Raw genomic sequence first — 19,296 nt, forward strand, 5'->3', positions numbered from 1 at the left:
CTAGATCGGGTTTGGGACCTGTTGGCCCACAGGGTCGGTAAAACTAAACGTGCCTCAGGGTGGAAGCTTCTGGCCATGCCTCAAAGCAAGTGCTGACGCTGAGCCCCGGAACTATTGTCCTTTGTGAGGTGGCCCTGGGAGCTGGCAACAGATTCCGCCCTGGGGGAGGGGTGGGCAAAAGCCTGACCAGGGCCTGTGTAGGAGATGGTTCTCGCCATGATGGGGGCTCTGTACCCCAGGGCTGGGCTCAGTCTCTTCCTCTTGTACCTCATCCTGGCGGCGGCTCTCCTTCGCCCCCAGCCCCTGAGGTAAGGCCAGGCCCCAGCACCCGGAGGGTGTGCTGCCCCTGCCCTCCCAGAGGACAGGCTGGCCCTGTTGTCCTGGGCTCGGGGGCTTGCCAACTGCCTCACTCCGGGCCATCTCCCATTCACAGGGAGGTGGCAAAGCCTTTGGGGTCAGGCTGAGCACCCCCAAATCTCCCACAGGTCTCAGCGGTCTGTTCCTGAGGAGTTCTCCGCCCCGCTGGAACTCTCGCAGCCACTTTCGGGACTGATGGATGGTAGTCCTCCTCCTCCCTCCCCTGCCCGCCCCTGGTCCCCAGGGGAGGTGCCCAAGAGAAGGCCCCCAGGGCCGCCTCGCCCCGGGCAGCCCTGTTTCAGCTGACCACACAGCGGCTCCTCCCCCCATTCCTTCCCTCTTCTCTCCTTAGACTATGGGGTCCGACCCAAGCACCCCTGGCCACGAGGGCCTCGGCCCCTCCTCTCCCAGGCCCAGCAGCGCAAGCGGGACGGGCCAGACATGGCTGAGTATTACTACGATGCACACCTGTGACGGGAAGCCCGCATAAAGATATTCTGTGCAGCCGAGGCTCGGCTTTCCTGCCGCGTGCAAAGGGATGCCGGGGAGCGGTGCGCGAAGATACAGCCACTGTGGTCCAGACAGGAAATGGCACTTTAATTGTTATGGCCAGGGTGACAAGACCATGACAAACTGGCCCGGGCATTGGGAGGCTGCCCCTGCTGGGCAGGGCCTGCTGGAGGCTGCTGCTGCCCTGGGAGCTCCCGAGCCTGCCAGGGGCCAGTGTGCTAGTGAGGTGGAGGTGGAAGCCACCAAAGGCCCCACGATGGCTGGGAACAGGGACTTCACCTCCACCTGCTGCCATTTCCTTACTAGAGAGTCCTTGGGAGGTGGCGGGGCTCGGCCAGGCTCAGGGCCCTCGTGGGGTTTGGGTCAGGGGGAAGGTGGCATCTGCAGGTGGCGTGGGCTTCACGAAGGCAGAAGCCAAGAGCCAGAGAGCCAGAGCCCCTGGCAGAGGAAGTACGGCCCAGGCGGGGGCAGAGCCTCTGCTCCCAGAAGGTACACCCTTCACACCGGAGGCCCAGCCCTGCCCTGCCCCTCCCAGTCCCCAGCGGCCGCTGACCTCCACAGATGAATCTAATCCCATATATTACAATAAACTGCATCTGCCTCTCCCTATAACCCCGCCCCCCCCACCCGGGCCAAGAGCCCCACTCTCCCGTCCTCTGGTGGCCATCCTCCTCCTGAGCAGTGCCATGTCCTGTCAGCAGCGAGCTGTCCTGGCCTGAGGGCCCAGGGGATGCGGAGGGCAGGGCGGCGCTGCTACTCCAGGTAGATGTCCTCCGTGGGGCAGGTGTACTCCACGAACTGCTTGTAGAACTGCTGGAAGGCTCGCCTAGGAGGAGGTCCGCGGGTCACTAGGCAGCCTCCCCGGGGCCACAAGACCCCCACCCGGGGTTGTAGGGGATGTCGGGTGGGAGCCCCAGAGCTCTGTCCTCTGTGGAACTGGCTTCCTGAGTAATTTGGCATTGAAGGAAGGGCCCAGCAACTGACAGCTTGGAAACCACCCGGACCACCCAGCCCTCCCTCCAGGCCACCACACTAGGGTCTAGAGATGGGTTTCCAAAGCCGCAGGGCACACTGAGGGGAGACAGCGTGGGGGACCAGATCCCAGGCCTGCAACCAGGGCCTGCCCCTTGGTGGGAACTGGCAGGAGACACACGTACCCCACGGACTCTGCCAGGGCTTTGGTGGAGTCTTCAGACACAAAGACATGGCAGGCAAACCGGTGGTCGGCAGGGTGCTTGGTGATGAACCCGAAGTACCTGTGGAAGAGGGGTCCAGGAGTGCGGAGCTCACTCCCCACACCAGCGTGGCTCCGAGCCTCCCCGACACCCACCTCTGCCTCTGCCCCCACTCACTTGTTGTTCTTTGGGTGGTAGCCACAGAAAGAGATGTTCTTCAGCTGGAAAAAGTGGCTACACTTATTCACCTACAGGAGGAAGAGAGAGGCCGCAGGGGCAAATTTGTCATGGCAAATTTAGTGGGAGGGCTATTGGCTTGAGGAAGGAAGGGCCAGCTCAGAGTTGTCACCTTGGCCTCCTGGGAGTCATCGGCCTTGACACCTATCTTCACACCCCTAACGCTGATCTCAAGGACGCAGCTGGAAGGCGGGTTAAAGTGCACGGTGAGCCGGCGGGTGGTGGCAATCTGGGTGAGGGACAGGGACACGTCAGGTGCTATCTGTCCCCCCCAACCAGTCTCTCCTGTCCCAGGGTCTCTAGACCCCTGTGCCCTTTTCCCCAAGAGACAACTGTGCACTGGGCTGAAGGTGGCACCCACAAAGGAAGCCGGATCCAGGTACCTTTTGCATAGCAGCGCACAGGACGTCGTTGCCCTTGTGATAGGGAACCTGGACTGAGCCCAGGAACTTCACCCGGAACTGGTCCACCCAGTCGCTGTTTTTGGCCAGGGCTGGAAAGCAAATGTGAAGTGAGCAGGAGTGGGCTTGGCAGCCCAGCACAGGGAGGGGGAGGCGTAGGGAGTGACATGGCCAGCAGGGGGTGCCACAATCCCCAGAAGTTCCAACCTGGCTGGGCCTCACTCTGCATTAGGAGATAGACCTGAAATCACTGGCTCTCCCTTCCCTGGCTGCCTGAGATCTGGGGCACACGTTCACCTGGCAGCAAGGCCGGCAGGCAGATGCCAGGGCTGGTGGCACCAGGTGAAAGAGGGAGACTACCTGCCATGTGCTCAGGCTCCTTGGTGACCTCAATGGCGTAGTAGGCAGGAAAGACACCTCGGGCACCAGTGCGCATGTTGTAGGCCTCGTACCAATAGTCCTCAGCCTGCAGCTCCACCAGCAGAGGGTCGTCCACCTCTAGCTCAAGTTCGTCTTCATGTCGAGGCACAAACCTGTCCCCAACAAGGGCATGTGAGGAATTCCTCAGAGGACCTTTCCAGCCAGTGGCATCTTTAGTTCAATAAACATTTGCAAAGTATCATGTACGCCTGTCACAGCCCGGGCTCCTGGGGAACTAGCACCAGTCATACCCACATCTTCCATCTAGGAAGCCAGGGGCCAGGACAGGAGGGACGCAGAGGTCCTGAGGTCATGGGGGGAGCACTGGGCCTGGAGGGGGCTGGAGAATGGATGAGGGTCATCCTTCTGGTCTCCCTCCAGGACACCCTGTCCCAGCCAGGGTAGGTATACAAGTCCTGGCTTCCTCGTGGCACCTCAGTGCTTGGTCGCCATGCTCTGAGTTCCTAGAAGCTGGACTCTGACCCCTGAGGCTTAGTAGATGTCAACTGCAAGGGTTTGGGTTGGGCTGCGTGGTGAGGGCAGAGGCAGGGAGGGGTACAGCCCTCACCTGAATATGGCCCGGTGGGTTTGCTCCTGCTCCTCCCCATTGATGACACAGGAGAACAGGCCAAAGGACTCTGCACCTGTGGGGAGGGGACAGGCTGGAGGAGGGTGGCCCAGCTCAGGCTGAGGCTTAGGAGGGCAGGCAGAGTTCTGTGCTCTTAGTCAAACCAGGATGCCGGGTCTTGGCTCTCCCCACCCGGCTGCCCCGCAGCTCCCCTGCTCACTCACTGGAGGAGCGAGAGCGGCCGCTCATGAAGACGTTCAGGAACTTCTTGGAGAAGTGGACATCAGGTTCATCAGGTGTGGAGTCCTCTGAGAGGCAGGTGGAGGGCCGAGGCCGGGGGGCCTCCTCATATTCCTCCCCAATGGCCGACTCATAGGGTGAGGAGGCGGAGGCACAGTTGTCATAGACGGTGGCTGAGTCGCTCTCGTCACTGTAGTCTCCAAAGCATGGCCTCAGGCTCACCAGCTCCAGCTGCGCATGCTCGTCCACCACCAGTGTGTACTTGACCGAGTCGTAGGACAGAGCGCTGGTGTCGGAGCTCAGCGAGGCCCTAGGAGGTGGCGGGGGCTCCCCTAGGCTCCCCCGCCATCCTCCGCCTGGTGGCTCGGCCCGCTCTGGGGATGATAGGCAGTCAAAGCCCTCATCCTCTTCACTGATGGAGGGGTGTGGCCGCCCTGCAGCGGAAGGGTAGGCAGCAGGGTCTGGATCCGAGCTGACGGACATCCGGCTCTCCGTGGGCGGCAGGAAGGCAGAGGTGGGCTCTGCAGGGTCTGGAGGCCGCTGCACGGGTGTCAGGTAGATCTCCTCAGTGGCCTCTAGCCGCACGTCTGCCTGGTAGTGGATCCGGTCTCGATGGGAGTGGCCCAGGCCACCAGGAGCGGCAGCAGGGGGTCCACCTGGAGGTGCCATCTGGGTGGCAGCACTGCGGCGACAAGGGCTGTCAGTGGAGGTGCCTCGATCCTTGGTGGGGGCAGGGCTGCCCTGAGGCGGCAGCTCATCGCTCAGGCAGATGTGTTCGTGTGGCGGTGTCTGTTCCCCTGGAGGGCAGGCAGGTTGGTGCTGAGGGCAGGACCCCGGCTACCTGCTCCCTCTGCACCAGCTGGTCCACACAGAGACTGAGACAAAGCCTCCCCAGGCACTAGGCCCCTCGAAGACTCTGGGGCCAGTTGACTTGCTCATGTCACAGCTGACCTCAGCTCCCAGCTGGGCTTGTAGAGTGTACTAGGTGGGCAGTTGACCTCCACTTGGAAGGTGGAGACCGCTGGGTCTGCTCTCAGCAGCAGAGACTGAGTCAGGGCAGGCTGAGGCCCAGCTCATGGAGAAGGTCTCAACTCACCTGTCTTTAGGGGTGAGGATGATCGAGACACCCGATCCTGCCAACTGTGCTTTTTGCCAAGAGAATTATTATTCAGTGTGTCCTGTGCAGGGAACAAAAGGCCCTTGTGAAGAAGCAGTCAGCAGTGCCCGGCACAGGGAGGCCCTGGCCCTGCCCCCATCAGGCCATCCCCAGGCTGTGTGCTGCACCCATCAGCTTCCCCTTGCCAAGGCCTCTCTCCCAACCCTCCTCTGGAGCAGGCAAGAGGGTGCAAGGAACAGTCCTGCCCACCAGGCCTGTTGGCACTAGAGGGCCTTCCCTCTTGGCTCAGGAATGCTGGCCAGCCCCCAGGGAGGTGCCCCCATCAGCCTCAGCAAAGTGGCAATGGCTAGTGTGTGGGTGAGTAGGGGAGGCTAAGGGGGACAAGAAGGGGCTCCCTAGAGACATTCAGCTCCACATTCTGGACGTGAAGGGGTTACATGTAAGACACAAATCCAGCCCTAGTGGAGGACCAGGTGATGCCCTGCCCTGGGACTCAGGAATCTATGGCCTAGGAAGGGCTAGGGGCATTCTGGTAGCACCTGAAAAAAGCACAAAGAAGGGTCTCCCCAGCAGTTGGCCTGGGGGACTGGAACGAGTCTGAACATCTGAACGATGACTCCATAACCTGGCCCCTCCCCACAGCTGCACAGGACTGAGGAATGACAGATGAAGATGTCACCAGCCTCCCTCCTGAATCTCCTGCCTGCCTGTCCACACTCTCAGCCCCTTGGGACCTTCCACAGTGCCCACATACGAAGCTCCCACATACAACCTGGGCTCCCTCCCAGAGAACACTCTTCAAAGCCTGCACATTCACGAGCTGAGCTGCCAAAAGCCATGCCAGAGGATGCTGGGAAAGGGACCAACCCTTTCCTGCAGCCCCTGCACCATGCACCAGCAGCCCACTTCCCAGCTCTTGGCGAGGCCTGAAGACAAAGGGCCACAGCCAGCTCTCCCCACCCTATTCAACTCTCCTTGGCGTCCAGCCACGCGCCAGGGGCCTAGGCCCCCAACTCAGCCAAGCAGCTCCATCCCTCATTACTCTCCCCAGCCTTCTGAGATTCCCAACTGCCCAGATTTCAAATTGGCTGCCGCCACCTCCACACCTTGCCACAAGTTCCCTTGACCTCCCCTCAGGCACACCATTTCAGACTCCTTTCCTCCAGGTCCTGTTTCTGCCCCATCGTCACCAGAAGCCCCATAATCTAAATGGAAACCCCATCATGGCCAGTGGTCTCAAACTCCTTCCACACCCTCAAAGCCCTGGTCTCTTAACCCACTACCTCTCTCTTTACTCCAATCCTTCCACCCTTTCTCAAGGCTCCACGCCCAGTGGGTGGCCTCAACCCTGTCCCTTAGGGCAGACCTCCCCGCCCCTCGGAGCACCCGTTCCTGCCCTCCCGCTGCAGCCCACCTTGCTCTGGGCTCCGCAGGCCGGACCTGGGCCGCGGAGGCCCTCAGCGCCCCGCACCTTCCAGGACGGCCCCAGGGCACCGCCCCCTTCACCCCCCACCCCTCCAGTCCCCAGTCCCCGGCTGGCGCCTCACCTGAGATCGCGGCACCTGCGGAAAGAGGTTGAGCGTGGTGGGCCGCTTGGGCCGGTACGTGTCCCCGCTGCCCGGGCCTTGGCTCTGGCCCTGGCCGCGGGGCGCTGGCTCCTGGCCGGAATCGGCCTCGGGCAGCCCCGCTCCCGGCCGCCGCGCCGCGCGATCCTCGTCGTCCTCCTCCTCGTCGTCCTCCGCGCCAGGAGTGTCCCCCGCAGCGTCGATCAGGTCCATTTGCAGCATCTCGGCCTGCAGCCGGCTCCCCGCGTTGCCGCCGCCCGCAGACAGCAGCCCGGCGCGCGGGGGCTGCGCGGCGGGGACGGAGGGGCGTCAGGGGGCGGCGTCGCGCCAGGGAGGGCGGGGCCGAGGCCGCAGCGCCCCGCCCTCCACGCCGGGCGAGTCCATTCCGCGGGCGCGAGGGGGGATCCGAGGGAGAAAGGCGGGTGCTGGGCAGAGAGGGCCGCTCCCGCCCGCCGCCTGCGAGGAAGCGCAGGCGTCCTCCTCCCACTCCAGGGGGCGCCTTGGTCCGCACCTCTCCACTCCCCACGGGCCACCCACTTCCGACTCCAGGCACCCTCCCGTTCCCTTGGCAACGGCCGGTGACCTCACCCGGGTTGTAAGCCGAGCCCAGAGTGAAATCACCACTGTTGCCATGGGAACTCAGGGGTCGCCAAGTAGTTCCGGGCCCGCCAGGAATTGGTCGTGGAGCGGGGGAGTCAGTATCTGAAGAGGGTCGTGAGGAAACTGGGAAAGCTGAGCCTTCCTCTGGGAGAGGAAGACTGCGGGAGGGCCGCAGTGCGACTGGGGAACCCGCCGCGACCCGAAAAGGGACGCGGGGGCGGGGCACGCAGGCGGCACCTGGAACTCGGGAGATGGCATCCCCCGCCCTACGTCTTCTCTCCCAGGCCCGGGGCCCAGGCCCCTCCAACCCTGCCTTGATGGCCCGAACCCCAGGCTTGTCCCAGCTCAGCTACCAACTTCCTGGCACCTTGGACAGAGCCCCTGACCCTTCCATTCCTCACTACCACGCCCCCGCTTCCCAGAGAGGTGAGGACCCTGCAGTGTGAAAGCCCCCAGAGCCTGTCTAAGGCTAGTGCTGCCTCGGGGTCTCGGGGCCCTGCTTGTGCACGTTGCGGGAGGGGATGGTGTCAGAATCCAGAGCAGGTGTAGAAGCCATGCCAGAGCCCTGGGACCACTCCCCGCGTCCAGAGTGCTTGGCTCCTGCCTCCTTCCCCTTCTGGCCTGGCCAGAGGGTGGAGAGTTGGGTTATGGAAACTGGAACGTTATCTTCAGCCCTTGGTTTGCTCTTGCCTGGCAGAGCTTACAGAAGCTCTGGGGGTAGCAGGAAGTTAACACAGATTCAGTCACCCCCTCCCCAGCTCACACTGCAATTCTCCCAACACCACGTCTTGCCACCCACCCTCCTGGGGCAGAGAAGTGCTTTAAAACCTAGCCCTGGCTGAACGTGGTGACACAGGCCTGTAATCCCCGTGGTTTGGGAGGCTGAGGCAGGAGGATGGTGGGTTCAAAGCCAGCCTCGGCAATTAGCAAGACCCTAAGCAACTCGGCACGACCCTGTCTCTCAATAAAATATAAAAAAGGACTGGGCAATATTAGGTGCCCCTGGGTTCAATCCCAGTTACCAAAAAATAAAATGAAATAAAACCTAGCCCTGTACTCTGCCTTTCACTTCCTGGCTAGCTGCCCCATCTTTCTGTTCTGAAAAGACATAGTGGGGATGCCCATCTGATCAGGCTGAGAACCTGGCAGCACTGAGCTCTTTAGGGAGAAGAGAGAGCCATCTCTCTATGGCAAAGCCAAGGGACTCAGTAGCAGCAGTGCTGGACCAGCCCTTCAGTGGGGACAGAGAAGGCCCAGGAGGCGCGTGGTGTGGCGGGTCTGGTGCAGTGGTGGCCGGCAGCCATGGGAGTTGGCCAGCAGTGCCTTGGCTGTTTTGTCCTCTCCCAGAGCACTGCAGATTCCACCGGACTCCACCCTGTGCTGCCGCAGGCCCTCTGCCAGGGCCACTCCTCAAAGGGCCTTCCCTTAACTCTGGCCCTCAGGCCACTGCCCTAGATCTCAAGACCTCCTGCCCTGTCTTCCTGAGGACACCTGAAGAAGCTACTGTCTGCCTCAGCCCTGGCAAATAAAGGAATACATTAATTTTTTTTTGAAAATACTGATTGACCACCCAAGACGTGCCAAGCATTAGCTAATATTCCTGCTGCTTCTCTCCAAGGCTGCCGTGCAGACCTGAAAGCACCTTCACAGCTATGGGGTGCCCTCGCTCCCGTCCCTACCCATCCTGCTACCCCATTTGGGCCCTTACCCGTAACGACAGGGTGTCTTTGCACTGCAGGCTGATGCCACACTCATCAGTGATCTCTGAAAGGTCTTCATCCTCAAACTCCTCCAGGCTGATGTCATGGGTGAGCCTGGTGGGGACAAGAAGCCAGAGTCACAACTCAGGGAACTGCTAGGTCTCCTGGCCTCGCCCTATTACCTTGTCCAAGGGGCAGCCTCTGGAAGGTCACAGCCCCCCAAGGATGGGAGTGGGTCCATCGGCACCAGTCTAGTGGGTAGGCAGGGAAAGAAGGTGGGGCTCAAGCTGAAAGGCAGTCTCCTAGGGTGGCACAGGAGGAAGGGGCTCGGGGTTACCCCAACCTGGCTGGGAGCTGCCCATCCTGTTGCCAACCAGGAGACAGTGCCTAGAAGGCCCAGCTGGCCAGAACTTGGCCTCCCAGGTCAAGGCAGGTGCCAAGGCCAGTTCACCCAGGGAGAATGCAGAGTCAAGAAGAGACTCCAAGAGATGCCTGGAGTAGGGGCCCTGTGCAGGTCACAGGAACAAGATGCCAGGAGCTGCCAGAGGGCACAGCAGCCTTAGAGGAGCGCACCATGTCCCCAGCCCAGGAAGACGCACGCCTGTGAGCCCGAGGAATGGGTGGAGGAAATCTGGTGTCAACACGGGGACACTGAGCCCATTCCAGGAGAAACTATGTCCTCGTGCTGCCTTCTCCAACCTGGGCATCTTCTTGCCCACTACCAGGATCCTGCGGTGGAGTCGAGAAAGGCCTGGGGCTGGGACTGGAGGTGCCGTAAGCTCGGGAGACAAACCAGAAAGAGCCCTGGGCACAGGAACACCAACCAGCCCCAGGACATCCCAAGACAGCTCTGTGCACCCCTTCAGAGGGCAGGGCTGGGTCAGGCACCGCAGCACCTGCCTGGCCCCCCACTGCCCCCCAGCCCTGGGACTCTGTCTGGTCTGGGTGAGTGGAACATCTGGGAAGTTTGGGGGGAACGTCTGAACCTTTCCCCAAAGAAGACCAGGAGACTGAGGCATGAGCAAGGGAACTCACTGCTCCAAGGTCACCCAGGAGGGGGGTGGCCCAGTGCCCAGAGGACCGTAGGAGGTCTACACCCTGCCTCTTACCTCAGTCGCACCAAACAGGGACCCTGAGCTCAAAGGAGCTGCCCCCAAGTCCCTCCCCAGTCCCCTCCCGGCCCCCATCCCCTACCAGCGCTCCCACTGATCCTCCAGCCAGCTGTCATTGTCTGGGCTCGAGTCCATCTTCAGCACCAGCTGCATGGAGAGCCCTGCCCGGCCGGGGGGCTGCGGGGCCCCAGGGCTGCCCTCTCATGCCCAGAAGGGTGGGGGGGCCCGGGCTCAAGGCAGGGCCGGGGCCTGCAGCCTCCACCGCCTGGGCCTGCCTTCCTGAGTCCCGGCCGCTGCAGAAGCCCCGGGAGCTCATTAAAAATAGATGACGGGAGGGAGGCAGCAGCTGCCCACCGGCCCCAGCCCAGCTCTGCCCAGCCCAGCCCTCCGCAGCCGGCAGCAGCTTCCTCCCCAGGCCAAGACGCGATGCCCAATGCCACCGCCTCCCCCGCGGATCAGGTTACTGCAATCAATGCCACAGGCTCCACCTGCCCTTCCAATGCCCCTGTTGGGGGCTGGGGTGACCCCCCTCCCTGGCCCAGGCTTATAAGCAGATGGCAGAAATCTAGGATGTTTCCCCCCAAAGCCAGCCTCTGATCTGTGTTAAAGGGCCAGCACCATTTTTTGGGTGCCAGGTAGAAGATGGGGGAGCTTCCAACACTCCCCAAGAGTAGATCCCCTGTCCTCACAGTCACATGCTCAGTCCCCCACACCTCCTCAGGGAGCTTCAGGGACCCAGGGCAAGGTCAGAGGGTGTGGCTGGGTGGCATCTGAGTCCCTCCCTCCCCAGGCAGGGCTCAAAAGTTCAGGACCCAGGAAGGGAGGCCTAGATCCAGAACCAAGGGCGGGAAGAGCAGCTGGGTGGTCATGAACTTCCTGGGTGGAACTGCACAGGGCACTCTGACTCCTCAGGCCTCCTTCACGGCAGCCCAGGGGGGCAGGCAGTGAGCTGGGGGAGGGGCCTTGCCCGGAGCCAGGGACAAGAACCTGGTGACCTGCATTCAGTGCCCCCGGAAGGTCACTAGGAAGGCCAAAGGCACAAGAGGAGCCCCTGGGACTCAACACCTGGGAGCTGCAGGAACACTGCGTGCCCACCTGGAGGTGCCCTCGGAAGCCCCTTCTCGGCCAGGCCCTGCACACAGCTGCCTCACTGCCATGCCCTGGTACAGGCTGGCCTCTGCCCTCCCAGGCCCCCCCCACTGGCCTGCATGCCCCAGGCTCCCCACCCCTTACTGCCCTGCGCCACATGCCACTCTTAGGCAAAACTGATGAAGCCCTGTCATCCCTGCTGCCCCCAAATGCTCCAAGGCTCTTAGCTAGAGCTGCGCCCCATGCTGGGCATTTGAGGGCCCAGCTCTGTGGGTAATCACCTGTTTACTGATCTGTGTCCCCAAGAGTGGACACTAGGCCTCCCCAGTGCCTAACCCAGGGCTTGGATGGAGCACATGGCAGGTGGAACCGGGCATGCCAGAGGAGTGCTCAGGGAAGCCCCTCCTGCAGGAAGCCCTCCTGGCCCTCCCACGAGGCTGGTGTCACCATCTACCTGGATGGAAGGCAGGATGACAGAGCAGACAGGACCTGGCCTCCATCAGAGACACTGCACCCCATGCCACACTGCTCCAGAGATAGTGGCCCTCCCACTCTGCATCCACAGGTGATCAATACACGTCCCCTCCCTCCCAGCTCCGTCCAGCCTGGGTGCTACTGGCGGGCAGAGCTGGTGAGGCCGCCTCCACACCCCGGTACTCAGGACCTGCTGGCCAGTTGTTTGAGAGGGTGACCTCAGCATCCACCCCTCCTCCCTAACAAAAGCAGTCAGAGAAGGCGGCGAGGCCTGGCTTGGCCAGGATGGGAGGTGACCTGGACATGTCTATGTTCCAGCAGCCCCTGAAGTGCCCACTGCCCTGGACGGCACCGGAGGCAGGGCTGGAACTGATGTGCCTCACAGATGGGAACTGTGCTGGCCTGGGAATGCTGGGAGGGGCGCGGGCGGCGAGTCAGGGGGCCTGCCTGATCCCGGCTCCCCTGGGCAGGGGTGATATCCCCACCCTCTTCCTGAACCCAGCCCAGGAACCCACTCCCCAGAGGCAGCCCCACTCGGGGTCACAGGTGCCTGCCCTGTTCGGGTGCTGTGGTGCCTTATTTTGGGTGTCCCTCCTGGGCAGGGTGGACAGCGGAACATCCTGCATCAGGCCTGGAAGCAGGCAGCCCCAGGGCGCAGCCTGACTGACCCACCAGCTGCTGCCGTGCTGGCCCCCACCTCCACATCGCCACCCTGGGAGGGCTCTGTTCACCCATTTTACAGAGGAGAAGCATTAAGGCCCACGTACGGGCCTTAGGTCTCAGTTTCCCACAGAGAAAGAGGCCGCCTGTCCCTGCCCCCGGACGCTGGAGCATGAGCAGAGTGGGTGTTTGGGAGCTGCAGGGGGCTGGGAGGTCCCTTGCAAGATCCAGGGGGTCGACTGCTCAGAGTCCCCTTTGCAAGTGGCCCGTCGCCCAGGTCTGCCCCTTCCTCTCTTCTCTAGTTACCACGGGGTTTCCCAGTCCAGACCCTCCAGGCTCGGGGTGGCCACTGTGGCGGGGAGAAGCTGGAGAGGCAGGGAGGGAAGGAGAGGGCGGAGCCTTCCTGATTCCGCCTGATCCACCTTCTGGGAGAGCTGAGGCTGGGCTCCAGGAAGCCACCCCAAGCGGCAGGACGGGACCCTCCTTCACAGGTAGGCAGCCCTCCCCTCCGGCCCGGGGACTTGGGCAGCCTTCCACGGGATCAGCCTCTGTGGACCAACCCGACCTGTGCTGCTTGCCAGTGGGGACGGAGGTCAGCCACCCTAGTGTCTGGTGTCACAGGCTGGTCTCTGGGTGCCTCCCTGGCCTCTGGGCCTACCTTCCAAGCCAAGGCCCCTCCTGCTGCGTTAACCTCACCTCCACCAGGTGCCCCGGCCCTTCTGCTGGCACCTGGCTTGCTGTCCTGGCCATGCTGCGGCCCCAGACCCTGAGCTGGCGCCATGGCGCTCATGTCCTGATGTTGCTGTCATGGCCTTTCCCCCTGGCCCTGTGAGGTCACCTTCCCCTGCTGTCCCTGTTCCCAACAGCAGTCCTGGCCCTTTCTAATTTACCTCTCAACCCAGGGCAGGCTGAGTGGAGGGTGGGGCTTTGGCTGGGCCCGGCAGATGGAGCCAGGTGGCTGGCTGTCCAGAAGCCACTCGGGGCCTCCTGGCCAGGTGCTGTGGTGAGACAAGGTTGCCAGCTGGTGACCCTGGGTCCTGTGAGCCTCTGGTGACTGAACACGCTGGGTCGGGGGCCCGGCCGTCCCTGCAGCCCTCTGAATGCTGAGCACAGGCTGGCTCCTGGGGGTCCTCAGGATGCGGGGCTGTTGCTCAGCTCTCAGAGGCTCCCCACTGCCCTCTGGCCTCCCTACAGGCCACTGTCCACCAGGACCTGGGCGATGGGCCACTGTCAAAGGGGACTCTGACCTTTAAGATGCAAGTCTGATCCTGCCACTCCCCCCGCCCAGGCCCCCCAGAGGCTCCCTGTGCCCGAGACCAGGGCCTCCCTTCACCTGCGGCCTGCCTGGTCCCCCTCCTCCCCACACTCCGTGCCACCCTCCTGCACCCGTTCTGGCTTCTCTGACCCATGCACCTTGCTGTTGGTGCCCCTGGTCCCTCTTGCTGGTAATTGTGGAGTGGCAGATTTTTCCTTGGAGTCATGTGACCTAGTGGCCTCCCCCCACCAGAGGCAGTTAGACCAGAGGGCAGGATCCTTCTCTCTCCACGACACCTGAGCGTTCTTGGCTGGGGCTGGGGCTGGGGCTCAGCGGCAGCGCATTGCCTGGTGTGTGAGGCACCGGTTCGATTCTCAGCACCATATATCAATAAATAATTAAAAAAATAAAAGTCCATCAACAACTCAGAAAAAAAAAATATATTTGGTCCCTACCAGACTCAACTTCCTGTGTCCTGCCCACACCTGGGGGCCTGGGGCTGGCTGGGGGCCCTGGGACAGCCCTGGCTGAAACGGGGGGGGTGGGGCGAGCCAGGCCCAGCCTCAGCCTCAGCCTCAGGACCGGTCTCCTCCGCACCCCGCTGGGGATGGACACTGGGGTCAGGCTGGAATGCCCTCCTGACCGAGCCACGCTGTCACCTGTGAAAACAGCATCCACCCCAAGGGATGAGTGCCCAGGGACAGCCCCGCCCGGGTCACAACTGTGTGATGTGTGGGACACCTTGGTGCAGACAGGTGGCAGAACTCTGGGACGCGGCGACTGCAGCTGAGGACCCTGCGCCAGGCGCCCCGGCCCCCGGGGGTGACAGTCCCGTCAGGAGTGGGCCCTGCAGAGCTGCGTGTCCACGTGGAAACGGCAACCAAGAGAACGAAGAAAAGCAGGAGAGGGGCTCTGACCTCCCGGGATGACAGTCACACACAGGAGGTGACAAACACGGGGCAGCTGCGCCGTGTGGGGACCTGGGGACCTTTCCTCCTGGGCTCTCCTGGGTGAGCCTCCAGCGCTGCTCACACCACCCCGCGCTCCCGGGTGCCTGCGGGTCCCAGAGCTGCGTCCGTCCTGGGGGCCGCCCATTCTAGGCTGGAGGATCCCACCTGCTCCAGCCCCGGACCGGCCCTCGGGGACACCAGTACCTGCCTGCGCAGGAGGTGCTGGGGCTGCAGCAGGACCCTCCAGAGACAAGGCCAGGCCTGTGGGCGTCCCTGCAGACCGCGGCAGAGTGAGCTGGCCCTGGGGACCAGGGGCCTCTAGAATGCGGAGCCTCGCCTGGGGATGGCAGTGGTCACCCATTTGTGGCAGCCACTGGGCCCAAGCAAGAACTGAGCCGTGGCCATTCCCAGGAGTCCAGAGACAACTGAAGGCTCGGACTTCAGAGCGCGGGGCTGAGCCCGGGGCCAGGCGCCCTTCCCCAGAGAGCCCCGGCTCTCAGAGCTGCAGCGCCATTGCCCTCCACCCCCCAGAGCCAGGGGCTGCCCGGTGGGGTGCCAGTCCTGGGCCTGTCTTTCCCTCTGCCTAGTCTCCCTGGGTGGAGAGGTTGTCCCTCCTCACCCAGGGAGAGAGGTGACAAGAGAGGTGACAGAGACCATCTCTACATGGGACACTCCCAGCCCAATCCTCCCTGAAGCTCCAGACCCAAAACCACTGGTTGCCTGACTCCTCCGACTGGGTCCCCAGTGACCACCGCTCTGGGATTCAGCAAGTGGCCATGTGCTCTGACCACCCTGGCCACCCGCCCCTCATCTCCCACCAGACATCTCGCCCCAGGAGCCCAGCACCATACTGGACGATGACTCCTGTCTCCCCTTCACCCCCAGAGCAGATCCTTCCTGGAGGGGCTCTAATCTGACCCTTAAGTCACTCTTGCATCCTGTCCCCATCCCCCCCCCCCGTCACCTCAGGATGGCCAGTCTCCCAGCGGGTTGTCTGCTGACCCTTCCTCACCCCACTGAGTGTGGGTGAAGAGGCCGCATCCTAACATGGCCTCCAAGCTCCTGCTCCATTCTGCTCTGCCTACTGCAGGGCAGGACACTGCCTGGCCTCCTCCTCTTGGGGGTCTCTGCCCACCCACCAGGCCGGCCTGCCAGGTCACTGCCACACGCAGCCAGCCTGCCTCCCCTCTCTCCCATGGCCCACACATGGCCAGACCCACCTAGGGCCTCTGCTCACTGCCTCCCTCCCTGCTGAGCCTGGCCAAGAGCCAACAACTGTCCATGCAGGAAGGAGTGCTACTGTGTCACCCGGAAGAGACATGTCAGGTGGTCCCTGTGTCTGGCTGGCCTGGCGGCTCGTCCCTGAGCTGGTGTGGCAGGACAGCTGGGAACCCCCAGGGAGCCTGGGGTGGGCTCTGTCCAGCTTTGCCACCCACACCCGCACATCCCAGGGGGTCTGCGGGTCCTCCCCTTTCCTGTTGTTGCTACCGTGCTATTTGCAGTGCCAGGGGTTCAAACCTGGCGCTCTCCCTCCCAGCTGCACCCCAGACCATTTTATTTCTTATTCCAAGACAAGGGTTTGCTAAGCTGCCCAGGCTGGCCTCCAACTTGAGATTCTCCTGCCTCAGCCTCCCAAGTTGCTGGGCCTGCAGGCCTGCGCCTCTTCCTGTGGGTGAGCGTGGCTGGTCGGGGGAGCTGAACTCTTTCTTCCTTCTCTCTCTCTCTCTCTCTCTCTCTCTCTCTCTCTCTCTCTCTCTCGTTTTTTCTTTGGCTGGGGTCAGAAGCTAGGCGAGTGCTCTACCACTGAGCTACATCCCCAGCCCTGGCAGCTGACTTAAGGTCCCTCATCCAGGACTCCCTTCCACACACCCAGGCCTCGCTGCACGCTCTGCTTGCCACAAACACCCTTTGTCCCATGTCCCGAGAGTCCTCCCACACAGATGGCTGTGCTTTCCCCCTCCAGCCCACTCACCCAGCACCAATGTACCCATTGTGTATGTTTCTAAATTCTCTTGTAGAGTTTCTACCCTGAACATGTATCACTTGAATAATAAACTTCCTCTTATTATTTTGTAAGTTACCTATAGACACACTGTAAAAGTAAGTCAAATAAAATGGAGGTATGTAAAAGGAGGAGTGAAAATCCTCACCCCATGCCATACCCAATGGTAGCCACTAGTCATAAAACAAGATCAGCACACATTTATTTAAGCCAACAGAATCATGTGATCGGGAAACAACTCACCTATTTATTTAAACCAACTATCAACAAACAGATGCCCATCTCCCAGCCCGGCCACCCGCTCCCTCTCCATGGGCTTCTCTGATACCTCACCCTTTGGGGGTGGCTTTGAAATCAGACTGTCTGGGTTCGGATTTCAGCTCTGCTCGCTCACCTAACCTCTCTGCGCCTCAACTGCTTCATCTGAAAAGTAGACACAATGACAAGGTTCCGTCTGTATGGCTGTGGGGCAGTAAAGGCTCTTGCCACAGAGAGCCCTTAGGATGGTGCCTGGGCCACTCAAGTGCTCCCCTGTGCCAGCACTTACCACTGCTGTCTCTGTTCTCTCGAGGAGAAGAGCCCCAATTTCACCCTTAATTAAATAATAAACAGCCAAGGCGTTACTGAGCACCTACTCTGCACTGAGCGATGGGGACACGCTCACATGGCTTTGAAACACTCAACATGTGCTGTCTCATCTGAGCCTTAGGACCACTCTGAGCAAGGGCCAAAAGCAGATACCTTGAGGAAGGAGTGAAAGCTCAGAGAGGTTAAGTGCAGTTTAGGGGCACTCAGCTAAAAAGGAAGGCCAGGATTCAAACCCAGGCCTGTTGGATCCACAACCCAACCCAAGAACCCCAAGAGAGCACAAGCCACCCAGGGGGGAATGGAGCTGGGCCAGGTGCTGTAAGAGGCGGGACAAGAGAAGGGGCAGTGAGGGCTGCAGGAGCAGGCGGGGCAGCCCACGTGGGGCCTGAGGCACTGACCTTCATTATTCCCACCAGCTGGCCCTGTCTCCACAGCCAGGCCGAGGTGTCCTAGAGGGCTTGCCCACGCCTCAGCCTTTCGGCCTACTGCCGGCCTCATCCCACCTGGCTCAGGGCTGGCCACACTCCCTAGGCGGTGTGCCCCTGCTCAGCTCGCTTCACTGAAGCCTGTGGCTGCTTGCCAGGGGGAGGTGGGAGCAGGTGGGGAGGCACAGCTGCCCTCGGGGCCAGGGTAGGGCCTGGGGAGTAGTGGACTGAGCACACGCAGACCTAGGCTCCTGTCTGGACCCAGCCTCTGACTTCCTTGGTCACCCCGGGCAAGCCTCCCAGCTTCCTGGATCTCCTCCTGGATCTCCTGTGGAGACCCGCCACAGCGAAGCCATGCACGATGCCTGCTAGCGTGGAGGGCTGATGGATCCCTGCTGGACAGTGGCTTGATGTGCACCCTCCCCTGTCCAGGCAGGAATCAATATTAATTAGCCCACTTAACAGATGGGACCCAGAGAGGACAAAGCCCTGCCTGGTGGCAGCAGGATTTGAACCCAGGGACCCACAGCTCCCTTCTCTTCCACAGCACGGGCCTTCCAGGGAGGCTGGAGTCTGAGGCTCTCTCCTTGGCACCTCCCTCTGGCCCCCTCCCTCTGGTCCTGCTGGCTGGGCTCAAGGACTCTGGGGAGCTTTCCCAGCCTGATGATGCCATTAGAGATCTCCAGAGGACGCTGCCCACCTGAGGACCTGGGAGTCGGTGACCCCATGGTCAAAGGGGCTGGCGCCAGAACCCAGCTGGGGCCTGGCTGGGGCAGGAGCCCCAGGAGAGGGGAAGGCGCCAGGCCCTGCCACAGGGCAACAATGGGTGCCTTGGCTTTCCTCTAGTTTCTGGAGCGGTGACATCCTCCACTTCCTCCTTCACAGGCGGGAGGGGGGCGTCAGAATTATGAGGGAGGGACATCAATCCTTTTCCCAACGTCACCCTTTTCCGCTCTGAACGCCCAGTGGCCCAACACCAGATTGGGGGTGAGGTGGAAGGGGAGCTCCGGGCAGGTCCTGGGTACTTACCCAGCAGGACCCCCCACACTCACACCATTCTTGGTCTCCTGGGAAGAGTCCCCTACCCACAGCGGGTCTAGGATCCCCTGGCTCAGACTGCGCCTTCTGCACCTGCCTTGAGACACACCTGACAGGTAGATGGGTCCAAATCCACAGAGGATCCTGGCCATGCCAGTCTGGCAGTTAGGCCACCTGGCCAGGCAAGTCTGGGGGAAGGGCCCATGACTTCCTTCTCCCCGCATCAAGGTTGTCGATTACCCCTTGAAACTGGGACCCCGGGGCCACCCCAGCCGGCTCCCATCTGCAGTCAGAAACGTTCAGACCCGGCAGGGCGAAGCCCCAGCTGCCTGGCGGCCTCCGCTGGGATCTCAGTCCAACCCGCGGACCCAGCCGCAGCGCCCAGTCGGGGAGGAGGAGCCCCCTCCTCCAACTCCAGCCCAGAGCCTGCCACCCCAGGACGTGGAATGGCGGGGCCAGCTGCACCAGGAGGCCGAGGGGCTGGGGAAGGGTCCTGCGGGGGGACTCCTCCGCTCGCCGCCAGCAGATCAGCCGCGGCCTAAGGGCGGGACGCGCACGACCGGGGACTCTCACCTGAAATTGGGAGGCGACGCGATGTGCAGCCCCAGGAACGGGGAGGCGGCGGGCGGGGACGCGGCCCCCCCGCCCAGGCCGCCGCTCTCTCGCTCCGCCATTCCCGGGCGCAGCCCTGGCCATCCGGGCGGAGCGCGGCGCGGGGAGGCGGCGGCGGCGGCGAAGGAGGCGGAGGCGCGGCGAGAAGGCCGCCGCCGCCGCGGGGCTCGGGCAGGGGCGGGCGCGGCGGGCGCACCTGCG

At 62.3% G+C, this 19,296-nt stretch overlaps 2 protein-coding genes across 2 annotated transcripts; one reads left to right on the forward strand and one right to left on the reverse strand.

The window, feature by feature from the left end:
• The first annotated feature begins 204 nt into the window (after positions 1-204).
• On the forward strand, positions 205-831 carry Frey1 (Frey regulator of sperm-oocyte fusion 1). Its single transcript, XM_026399061.2, has 3 exons — positions 205-308; positions 486-559; positions 710-831. Exons 1-3 carry the CDS (start codon positions 205-207, stop codon positions 829-831), a joined length of 300 nt encoding a protein of 99 aa, XP_026254846.1.
• Positions 832-1,500: 669 nt separating this feature from the next.
• Positions 1,501-19,157, reverse strand: Mapk8ip1 (mitogen-activated protein kinase 8 interacting protein 1). The gene is made up of 12 exons (XM_026399114.2): positions 19,057-19,157; positions 8,899-9,004; positions 6,573-6,875; positions 5,005-5,086; positions 3,893-4,705; positions 3,669-3,744; positions 3,041-3,213; positions 2,663-2,772; positions 2,392-2,508; positions 2,220-2,290; positions 2,025-2,123; positions 1,501-1,693 (listed from the first exon to the last, which is right to left on the reverse strand). Exons 1-12 carry the CDS (start codon positions 19,155-19,157, stop codon positions 1,621-1,623), a joined length of 2,124 nt encoding a protein of 707 aa, XP_026254899.1. The 3' UTR covers positions 1,501-1,620.
• Positions 19,158-19,296: the final 139 nt, after the last annotated feature.

The sequence above is a fragment of the Urocitellus parryii genome, chromosome 4 (assembly GCF_045843805.1).
Source record: "Urocitellus parryii isolate mUroPar1 chromosome 4, mUroPar1.hap1, whole genome shotgun sequence".
Taxonomy (NCBI): domain Eukaryota; kingdom Metazoa; phylum Chordata; class Mammalia; order Rodentia; family Sciuridae; genus Urocitellus; species Urocitellus parryii.

Bases quoted from the DNA above. Each gene is read 5' to 3' on its own strand.
- Mapk8ip1 (XM_026399114.2), bottom strand. From the start codon at position 19,157: ATGGCGGAGCGAGAGAGCGGCGGCCTGGGCGGGGGGGCCGCGTCCCCG. The intron at 6,876-8,898 runs GTAAGGGCCCAA...CCCGCCGCGCAG, and splicing joins AAGACACCCTGTCGTTACGG to CCCCCGCGCGCCGGGCTGCT. The intron at 4,706-5,004 runs GTGAGTTGAGAC...CCTGCCCTCCAG, and splicing joins ATCCTCACCCCTAAAGACAG to GGGAACAGACACCGCCACAC.
- Frey1 (XM_026399061.2), top strand. From the start codon at position 205: ATGGTTCTCGCCATGATGGGGGCTCTGTACCCCAGGGCTGGGCTCAGT. The intron at 309-485 runs GTAAGGCCAGGC...AATCTCCCACAG, and splicing joins CTTCGCCCCCAGCCCCTGAG to GTCTCAGCGGTCTGTTCCTG. The intron at 560-709 runs GTAGTCCTCCTC...TTCTCTCCTTAG, and splicing joins ACTTTCGGGACTGATGGATG to ACTATGGGGTCCGACCCAAG.